At 48.2% G+C, this 10,983-nt stretch overlaps 1 protein-coding gene across 1 annotated transcript; it reads right to left on the bottom strand.

Annotated features, from left to right (window-relative positions):
* Positions 1-461: 461 nt before the first annotated feature.
* Positions 462-9,751, bottom strand: LOC149443140 (uncharacterized). Its single transcript, XM_089655883.1, has 6 exons — positions 9,679-9,751; positions 7,752-7,924; positions 7,436-7,635; positions 7,152-7,355; positions 6,894-7,035; positions 462-5,949 (listed from the first exon to the last, which is right to left on the bottom strand). The coding sequence occupies exons 2-6, from the start codon at positions 7,783-7,785 to the stop codon at positions 5,039-5,041; spliced, it is 1,491 nt and encodes a 496-aa protein (XP_089512009.1). The 5' UTR covers positions 7,786-7,924; positions 9,679-9,751; the 3' UTR covers positions 462-5,038.
* Between the last annotated feature and the right edge of the window lie 1,232 nt (positions 9,752-10,983).

The raw sequence follows: 10,983 nt of genomic DNA on the forward strand, positions 1-10,983 counted from the left end.
GTGGGAAGAGTTTGGGGATGGCCCCTTCCTTTTCCAATATGACTGCCCACCAGTGCACAAAGCAAGGTCCATAAAGACATGGAGGAGCCAGTTTAAGGTGGAGGAACTTGACTGGCCTGCACAGAGTCCTGACCTCAACCCCATAGAACACCGTTGGGATGAATTAGAGCGGAGACTGTGAGCCAGGCCTCCTCCCCATCATCAGTGCCTGACCTGACAAAATGTGCTTCTGGAAGAATGGTCCAACCTTCCCATAGACACCCTCCTAAACCTTGTGGACGGCCTTCCCAGAAGAGTTGAAGCTGTTATAGCTGCAAAGGGCGGGGCCAACTCAATATTGAACCCTACGGACTAAGACTGGGAGGTCATTAAAGGTCATGTGCGTGGAAAGGCCAGCGGCCCAATACTTTGGGCAATATAGTGTATTTCAACAGTATAGAATAATAATGCGAGAGACATAATTCTTTAGTGACACCTCTATATTAGACTTGTGCAGAAGAGTAGACCACAGAAACAATGGATTCAGGATATACAACCCCGATTAACAGAAAGCAGAACACTGGTAAAGTAGAAATAATCAATTAGCAATGTTTAACAGATTATACAGTCATGAATAGTAAGCTTCAACCATTTAATTGCAGCACCAGCAGTGAGAGGCGGCAGAAAAGGTTTGTTGACTTTCCAACTCACTGTAATGGGGGATGCAGAGCATTATATAAAAGGTATACTCTGGAATGATTAGATATAAGCACTCTGATCTCAATGGCAATGGCCTTAAAAGAGAAGAGATTCCTTTAACTAAATATGGCAACTTGAGTCCTGTGACGTCTTAAGTTCCTGATATGTTGGTATCCGTTGTCTTCTGCTAGCAATGGTGGGGCCCATAAACATTATTATTATATAGGATTTATGGCATCAACAGTTTGCTCAGCGCTTTACATAAGAACAGGAGACAATACAGCAACAATTAAAGAGGGTTAGGAGGGCCCTGCTCCTAGGAGCTTACAATCTAAGAGGGAGGGGCTAGTGGTACAAAAGGTAGTAACTGTGGGGGATGGACTAGTAGGAGGAAAAGAAGATTCCATTAATAGCTGAGGGCAGGATAGGCTTCACTGAAGAGAGATGTTTTCAGAGATTGCCTAAATGTAAGCAGAGTAGGCGATAGTCTGATAAATTGGGGTAGAGAGGATGGGGGAAGCTCTGGAGAAGTCCTGGAGACAAGCATGGGAGGAGACAAGGGAGCTAGAGAGCAGGAGGTCCTGCAAGGAGCGGAGAGTACGGTTTGGGTGATATTTGGAGACAAGATTGGTGATGTAATTTGGGGCGGAGTTATAAATGGCTTTATATGTTATTGTTAATGTTTTGAATTTTATCCGTTGGGCAACGGGAAGCCAGTGGAGGTATTGGCAGAGAAGGGTGGAGGACACTGAATGGAGGCCAGTGGAGGGATTGGCAGAGAGGGGTGGAGGACAATGAATGGAAGCCAGTGGAGGGATTAGCAGAGAGGGGTGGAGGACACTGAATGGAAGCCAGTGGAGGGATTGGCAGAGAGGGGTGGAGGATGATGAATGGAAGCCATTGGAGGGATTGGTAGAGAGGGGTGGAGAACACTGAATGGAGGCCAGTGGAAGGATTGGCAGAGAGGGGTGGAGGACACTGAATGGAGGCCAGTAAAGGGATTGGCAGAGAGGGGTGGAGGACACTGAGCGGAGGCCAGTGGAGGGATTGGCAAAGAGGGGTGGAGGACACTGAATGGAGGCCAGTGGAGGGATTGGCAGAGAGGGGTGGCAGATACGGAACGGTTAGTAAGGTGGAAGAGTCTGGCAGCAACATTCATGATAGACTGAAGAGGGGATAGCCTGCGATGAGGTCGGCCAATGAGGAGGGAGTTACAATAGTCTAAAGTTCCTGATATGGTGGTATCTGTTGTCTTCTGCTAGCAATGGTGGGGCCCATAAACATTGATGAATACTGGCAATTCAATGTAATTGATAGCCGTGGTACTGCTCAAAGCAAAGATCTGCTACTGAGGTTTAAGGCTACATTCACACTGAGCTGAGCATTTTTCAGGTGTTTTTTTGAGTAAATTTTCAGATATTATAGACTTTTTTTCTGGCGTTTTTTATTCATGTGTTTTTGCTGTGGCCAACAAAAATAGCTGCTCTTTGACCTGAAAATACGATTGAAAAAAATGCTGACTGCCACTGTTCAGGCATTTTCTATTCAAGTCTATAGGGACAAAACGCTGAGACCCACCTGAAAAGCAGGGCAAGCACTTTTTTGAGTGACAGACGTTTCGCCACAGGCGACAGAAGTGCGAGCAGGGGCCGTTGGAATTAATGGGAATTTACTTGTACTGCGAGCTGAAAAATGCTCAAGTGTGAACAGAGTCTAAAGGAGTCTGCATGCAGTAGAGTGATGACCGAAAGAGGTTGGGCATTTGCCTGCTCATCAATCCTATAGATAGCACAGCCCCCCATGGAACACAGTCCTTGCTGAGGCTCTAGCCCACGGGTGTCAAACTGGTGGGCCTCCAGCTGTTGCCAAACTACAAGTCCCATGAGGCATTGCAGGATGTGTTCCAAAGGCAGAGGCATGATGGGACCTGTAGTTTGGCAACAGCTGGAAAGCCGCCAGTTTGACACCCCTGGTCTAGACTGTTTGTTCGTCTCCAGAGAATGGCTATAGGACTGCAAGTCCCATGATCCTGTGCTGTCAGAAGAATGGAGTTCACTCTAACAGGAAGTGATGTAGTGGTCCCAGTACTGGGCACTAGGGGGAAAGGGATGAATCATAGTCTCATCTGTAGATGTCTTTGGATTGTAGAATGACAAAGCCGGCTCCTGGCTACATTATAATACAAAGATGCACGGCTCCAAACATGAAAGGACGACTTTGTAATCCAAGTCTGGAATCGAGTCCATGACACTCCCGGGATATGGATCTGGTCAGGTAAGTAGCAGAGGGGGTTGTTCATCAGTTTCAGCTGCTTTGTTGTTATTGAAATTACCAGCAGGTGCACTAGATGGGCAACAATGAGACGACCCCCAAAACAGGAATGGTTTTACAGGTGACATTTTTTCCCTACTCATCTTTTCTGACTGTTTTTCACTCGTTTTGCATTTGGCCAGGGTCGGTGTCACTACTGGTAGCATGAGGCCATACCTGGACCCTACAGAGGTTACACAGGCAGTCCAACTCCTCCAGGATGGCACATCAATACATGTCATTTCCAGAAGGTTTGCTGTGTCTCCCAGTACAGTCTCAAGAGCATGAAGGAGATTCCAGGAGACAAGAGCATGGAGGAGATTCCAGGAGACAGGCAGTTCCTCAAGGAGAGCTGGACAGGGCCTTAGAAGGTCCTTAACCCATCAGCAGGACCGGTATCTGTTCCTTTGTACAAGGAGGAACAGGATGAGCACTGCCAGAGCCCTACAAAATAACCTCCAGCAGGCCACTGGTGTGAATGTCTCTGACCAATCAGAAACAGACTTCATGAGGGTGGCCTTAGGGCCCGACGTCCTCTAGTGGGCCCTGTGCTCACTGCCCGGCACCATAGAGCTGGATTGGCATTTGCCATTGAACCCCAGAATTGGCAGGTCCACCACTGGCGCCCTGTGCTTTTCACAGATGAGAGCAGGTTCCCCCTGAGCACGTGACAGACGTGAAAGGGTCTGGAGAAGCCGTGGAGAACATTCTGCTGCCTGTAATATGGTTCAGCATGACAGTTTTGGTGGTGGGTCAGTGATGGTCTGGGGAGGCATATCCATGGAGGGACGTACAGACATCTACAGGCTAGACAATGGCACCCTGACTGCCTTTAGGTATGGGGATGAAATCCTTGGACCCATTGTCAGACCCTACACCAGTGCAGTGGATCCTGGGTTCCTCCAGGTGCAGGGGTTCCTGGGTTCCTCCTGGTGTGGTGGGTCCTGGGTTCCTCCTGGTGCGGTGGGTCCCGGGTTCCTCCTGGTGCAGGGGGTCCCGGGTTCCTCCTGGTGTGGTGGGTCCTAGGTTCCTCCTAGTGCGGTGGGTCCTGGGTTCCTCCTGGTGCGGTGGGTCCTGGGTTCCTCCGAGCGCGGTGGGTCTTGGGTTACTCCTGGTGCAGGACAATGCCCAGCCTCATGTGGTGAGAGTATGCCAGCAGTTCCTGGAGGATGAAGGAATTGATACCATTGAATGGCCCCCATGCTCCCCTGACCTAAATCCAATAGAACCCCTCTGGGACGTCATGTTTTGGTCTATCCGACGCCCCCAGGTTGCACCTCAGACTGCCCAGGAGCTCACAACTAAGAATACTGAAACGTTTCGATCTAATGAACTGCACCAGGGGGAGGAGCACAGCCAAAGGCGGGATTTTCCATTTTAGATCATTGGTTGGTTGTTTACTATTGGTTCAATTAATGTTTTTCCTTCAATGTCTGCGGTACTGAAGGTGTATGAAGATGAGCTCAGTGATTTGTAGGAGACCATGCCTGACCAAGGAAAGTAAGAGTTCGATTTATAAATAATCAGCTGCACCATAGAGAAGTATTCACCCAGCCGTGACAAATTCTGGCCCCATTTTAATAATGACAGCGATTTCCTATGATCACCAGCTCCATCTACTGGCCATAGGGCAGCATTTTTCCTAAAATACCTCAATCAGGAAGAATAGTGCATTATATGGAATCATCGTATAAAATACTACCAAAATTCGTCACGGCCGGCCACATTTCAAACTCTAAGAGTTTGGGAAATCTTCCAGCCAATGACAGGTGAGGATGCAATTTTTATTCTTCTCCTCCCATCAATGCCCAACCCGGTGCCACACATCATCCACGTCTTTGGTGACCTCTGACCTCATTATGAACTGTTTCTTCCATGATGAAGATCAGTCGTGGAGTATATCTGAGGTGTGTATCACGGGGTGCTTCTTCCCCACATGAGAGCTGGGTTGTCCAGCAACATTCATCTAGAAGACATCTCCCGCACTCAAGGCACTAATACACCTCCAGGGTTGTGTGGGACCCCAGGAAGACAGTGAGGAACATTTCCCTCACTTCGGACAGGGAAGTGGCTTCTCCCTCATATGTGATCTCTGATGTCTGGAAAGATGGGACTTCAGTGAAAAACATTTCCCGCACTCAGGACAGCAATATGGCTTCTCCCCCGTGTGAGATCTCTGATGTCTGTAAAGATTGGATTTCTGTGAAAAAGATTTCCCACACTCAAGACAAGAGTACGGCTTCTCCTCTGTGTGCAGTTTATGATGTTTGTAAAGACTAGAAATATCTGAAAAACATTTTACGCACTCAGAACAAGAATACGGTTTCTCCCCTGTGTGCAATCTCTTATGTCTGTAAAGACTGGACATATCTGAAAAACATTTCCTGCACTCAAGACAGGAATACGGCTTCTCACCAGTGTGCAATCTCTGATGATTAACAAGTTGAGACTTTAGTAAAAAATATTTCCCGCACTCAGCACAGGGATACGGCTTCACTCCTGTGTGGGATCTCTGATGTGTGGAAAGAATGGACTTCTGTGAAAAACGTTTCCCACACTCAGGACAGGCATATGGCCTTTCACCTGTGTGAGTTCTTTTATGCTCATTAAGTTTGTTTTCAAAATGGAAACATTTCCCGCACTCAGGACAAGAATGTGGCTTCTCCTCCGTGTGAGTTATTTTATGTACATTAAGACGGGATTTATAATGGAACCTCTTCCCGCACTCAGTGCAGGAGAACCTCTTGTCTATTGGAAGGCCGGCCCGGTCCCGCACAGTCTGAGGTTCCTCAGGAGACGAGGAATCCGATGGTCCATCTACACTGGGTGGTGCCAGATGGACATTGGAGGGAGCTGGGTTTTCTCCTGGACTATACTGTGTGATGTCCTCATCTTCTACTTTCCAGTCTGGAGACAAAGTGAGACAATCCTCGGAGGTTTTCCTCATCTCCCGGCCATGGACTAAAATACAAAGACAAAGAGGATTAATAGACAGGAGCCCCACCAGAGGTCAGAGATTGAGGATGGGGGGAGGGGGACCAAGAGGAAGACTAGACTCATCCTAAAGATGACCATCATTGGGGTATTGGCTCCTCCCCCATCCTGACCCTGAAGACCACCATCATTGGTGTATTGGCTCCTCCCCCATCCTGAAGACCACCATCATTGGTGTATTGGCTCCTCCCTCATTATAACTTTCTGGTTGGAGGATATGATCACATTATTATCACCATGTAACAGTCTGTGCTCCAATCACATCATCCGATATAAAATGTCCAGTTGGTAGGAAATGGGGGGAACAGAGGAGAAGACATATTATGTGTATATATAGCAGTGGGGGGAGAGCAGAAGTCAGGAGTATGGAATGTACAACATGGAGTATATAGTGCAGGGGTCAGGGGTATGTAATGTACAACATAGAGTATATGGTGCAGGGGTCAGGGGTATGTAATGTACAACATGGAGTATATAGTGTAGGGATCAGGAGTATGTAATGTACAAAAGAGTATATATTGCGGGGGTCAGGAGTATGTAATGTACAACATAGAGTATATAGTGCAGGGGTCAGGACTATGGAATGTACAACACAGAGTATATAGAGCAGGGGTCAGGAGTATGTAATGTACAGCACGGAGTATATAGTGAAGGGGTATGGAATGTACAACACGGAGTATATAGTGCAGGGGTCAGGAGTATGTAATGTACACCATGTAGTATATAGTGCAGGGGTCAGGGGTATGTAATGTACAACATGGAGTATATAGTGCAGGGGTCAGGAGTATGTAATGTACAGCTCAGGAAAGTGACCAGGGTATTACAGGCTGATATCACTCCGCCCCTGCCCTACTCTGGACCAATCAGTGAGCAGTATGGGTGGAGGAATGGATTTAGTGTTCATGACCCACCTGTGCTGATCTCTGTAGGAGTCTCCTCCTCTATAAATGTCCCTGTTATTCCATCCTCCTTCATAGACTGCTGATCATCCCTCACATACGCCTCTTCTTCTTCTGATTTTACCTCAAATTCTATATCGATTGGATCTCCACTCTACATCAAGAGAAGGAGAGAAAATATCATCTGTAAGATAGAAGATTTATTATTGTGACATCACATAGAAAATCTGTCTCCATGAGTCCATGTTCTAGATTCTCCGTCCCACCAACCTTGTAATAGTGAGGGATGGTGTGACCTTCATGTGTGGAATCCCGGGAATACAGAGGACGGGTACATCTCTCTGGTGGGTTCCTGGTATTAGGTGGCTCCATCATATCCTTGTGTCCTTCTGAAAGCTCCTCCATCACTCCATACTCCTCATCCTCCTCTTTATACTCTTCTTTAACAATATTATCATCCCCGAGGATTCCACTCTAAACATTCAAAAAGATATTCAATGTAAAAAACATTCTTGTCTATACATTTTAGCTATCAATGATTGTTCCTCATCTACCTGATGATGGTGAGGGATGGTGTGATCTTCCTGTGTGGAATTCCGGGAATACAGAGGACGGGGACATCTCTCTGGTGGGTTCCCATGACTGGATCCATCTACCTGATGATGGTGAAGGATAGTGTGACCTTCCTGTGTGGAATCCCGGGAATACAGAGGACGGGGACATCTCTCTGGTGGGTTCCCATGACTGGATCCATCTGTAGGAAACACACACACTGACTGAATCCATTGTTTCTATGTGTTTATCAGATGATGGGGGATCTAGGTGGAGCCTCCGTACTGCTCTCTCCTTTCCAATAAAGTCTCCTCTTACCCGGTGATGTGAGGGGCAGCTGATTGTCCATCATGACGTCCTTGTAAAGGTCCTTGTGTCCTTCTAAATACTCCCACTCTAGAATCTTCTTCTTTCTCTCTTCTATCAGGGAGGGAGGTGGAGGCAATGTGATGTCATACGATCTCCAGACTTCACAGGAGGAAAATTCTAGTCTGAAAAACAAATATTACATTCTAATGAAATTCCCAGAATCCTCCTCACCTCCCCAGTCAGGTATCCGTTTAGTAAAAGCCCCACTTCAGGCTGAGGTATAATTTACCCCCACAGGACCCCCCAATCCATAGATTACATGGTTGTAGGCAATTCTGGCTTCCTTACATACAACACAAGTCCTGCCTTGCTAGGGAGGACGGCAAGGATCCACCAACATTCCAAGGGCATCAGAAGAAAAAAGCTGATTGGAGGGACATTGGGAGGAGGAACTGTAAGGTCAGTGTGATGTCATAGGATTCTGACTCTGGTTGGAGAGATATTGGTAGGAGGAGCTGTGAGGTCACTGTGATATCATAGGATTCTCGGACTCCGGTTGGATGGACATTGGAAGGAGGAGCTGTGAGGTCAGTGTGATGTCATAGGATTCTCTGACTCTGGTTAGAAGGACATTGGGGGGAGGGGCTGTGAGGTCAGTGTGATGTCATTGGATTCTTGGACTCTGGTTGGAGGGACATTAGAAGGAGGAGCTGTGAGATCAGAGTGATGTCATAGGATTCTCTGACTCTGGTTGGAGGGACATTAGAAGGTGGAGCTGTGAGGTCAGTGTGATGTCATAGGATTCTCTGACTCTGGTTGGAGGTACATTGGGAGGAGCAATGGGAGATGATCTCAGCAGGACTAAACAATGAAGGGTGTGAGGGTCGGGAAGGAAGACACTTCATGTGTCCATAGATACATCACAATATAGCGGGTGTGGCAGGAATCAGCCGAATTGTGATCCCTATGTGGTCACTGTTGGATAAAAGCCACTCCATCAATGGCTCCATCAGTGATCTGTGTATTCTGAGGCACAGGAGTCCCTCCAATGTTCCAATAAAATAGCACAGCGGAAGGATTCCCCAATCCATCTCAACCGTGTGGATGGGAGAATTGGTTTCATTTGTTCGGCCTGCTGGTTGAACAATAAAACTGAACCATGTATGGCCAGCTTTATACACCAGATACAATAATCATCAATTTATATTCCAACCCCCCCATCCCCCGCCACTAATACAAGTCATATAATGGGTCAGTATAGACTGAGGAGGAGAGAAGGTGATTGGTGGGAAAGGTGACATCTCCACAATGAGGAGAATGTTCCGACCCCAGAAGTGGGGGAATGTTCTGCCCCTGAAGGGGTTAATCTGGGTTCCCACACTATATATGTGTGTATCATCATCTGCTGGAGATAAAAGACATCACAGTGACTATGGAGGAAGAGGATGAACGTGACAATGGAGGAAGAGGACGGGCGCGACGGTGGGGGAAGAGGACGGGCGCGACGGTGGGGGAAGAGGACTGGTGTGACGGTGGGGGAAGAGGACGGACGTGGCGGTGGGGAGAGAAGGGACGTGGCGGTGGGGGAAGAGGACGGACGTGGCGGTGGGGGAAGAGGACGGACGTGGCGGTGGGGGAAGAGGACGGACGTGGCGGTGGGGGAAGAGGACGGGCGCGGCGGTGGGGGAAGAGGACGGACGCGGCGGTGGGGGAAGAGGACGGACGCGGCGGTGGGGGAAGAGGACGGACGCGATGGTGGGGAAAGAGGGCGGGCGCGACGGTGGGGGAAAAGGACGGACGCGACGGTGGAGGAAGGGCGTGGCGATGGAGGAAGAGGACAGACATGATAATGGAGGAAGAGGACTGACATGACAGTGGAGGAAGAGGACGGACATGACGGGGGGTTACTGGGTGTAAATAGAAAATAAGATATGACCTCCTCTGCTGTCACTTCCAGCAATGTCTCCTCTCTTCTTCGTGCCACATGGAACTTCTTGTCTGCAGTTTACATCACTTCCTGTCTGTACCTGACATGACTTTCTGTCTTCCATAGAGACTTCCTGTCTGGGTAGAAGTGAGATCCCCACCTTGTGGAGCTCAGGGGAACTGCAGCCCCGGGAACCGTCTGGTAGTGTGACCCCGGCCTTGTGCTGGGTGTGTATGGACTGTATGTGAAATAAATGGAGAGAGGTTTTTGGATCTCCTCTACTTCAGGTATATATATGTACTGTCTTGTTAGTCCTTATAATTAGCTGGTATAACATTATGAACACCTTGCACCAAGTGCCAATGTGAGCGCCGCCTGCAGGATCCAATGCCTGAAGCAACATTACAGGGAATTCTCAGAGCGAGGGGTTCTGGGTACGACTCCCAAGGTTTTACCGAGGTTACACCGATCCGCATACACTGCTTCTGTGTAGACAGTAGAAGAAAGTGAAGGCTGATTGGAGAATCAGGAGATAAATAATAAACTAGAGACCATAAACCACAAATATATGCCGTTCTAGGTTGGTCCACATTATCCTGCACATGCAACCGATGCAAGTCCAGCTCATCACTGAGGCATGAAAAAAAAACTTGAATGGACAACTGCACTCCAGCAAAATACTCCTCTATTACTGTAGCATTACCCCCACAGGGGCCACTTGATAATGCTTGTCCCCAATGGTTGCCCCAACCTTGCAAGCCTCCTGACACCTCTGACACTCTGGGTTCAGACATACGCTATATTACCAAAAGTATTGCCCCGCCCTCCCACTCATATGATTCAGGTGTTCCAATCCCCCCCCATATCATGTGATTCAGGTGCTCCAATCCCCTCCCAATCATGTGATTCAGGTGTTCCAATCCTCTCCCAATCATGTGATTTAGGTGTTCCAATCCCCTCCATATCATGTGATTCAGGTGTTCCAATCCCCTCCATGGACACAGGTGCATACAATCATGCCCCTAAGCATCCAGACTGCTTCTACCAACATTGGTGAAAGAATGGGTCACTCTCAGAAGCTCAGTGACTCCAAGCATGGTCCCGTGATAGGTGGCCACCTGTGCAATAAGTCCATCTGTGACATTTCCTGGCTACTAAATATTCCACACTCAACTGTTAGTGGGATTATAACAAAGTGGAAGCAAATGGGAACAACAGCAACTCAGCCACCAAGTGGTAGGCCACGTCACATGACAGGGCGGGGTCAGCGCATGCTGAAGTACACAGTGCGCAGAAGTCTCCAACTGTCTGCAG

The sequence above is a fragment of the Staurois parvus genome, unplaced genomic scaffold (assembly GCF_062004578.1).
Source record: "Staurois parvus isolate SC_StPar_1 unplaced genomic scaffold, SC_StPar_1.0 ptg000874l, whole genome shotgun sequence".
NCBI lineage: Eukaryota > Metazoa > Chordata > Amphibia > Anura > Ranidae > Staurois > Staurois parvus.

Coding starts and splice junctions, on each gene's coding strand:
- LOC149443140 (XM_089655883.1), bottom strand. CDS start 7,785: ATGATGGACAATCAGCTGCCCCTCACATCACCGG. Junction 7,036..7,151: donor CCATCCCTCACTATTACAAG/GTTGGTGGGACG, acceptor CTCTTGATGTAG/AGTGGAGATCCAATCGATAT. Junction 5,950..6,893: donor TCCTACAGAGATCAGCACAG/GTGGGTCATGAA, acceptor TTTGTATTTTAG/TCCATGGCCGGGAGATGAGG.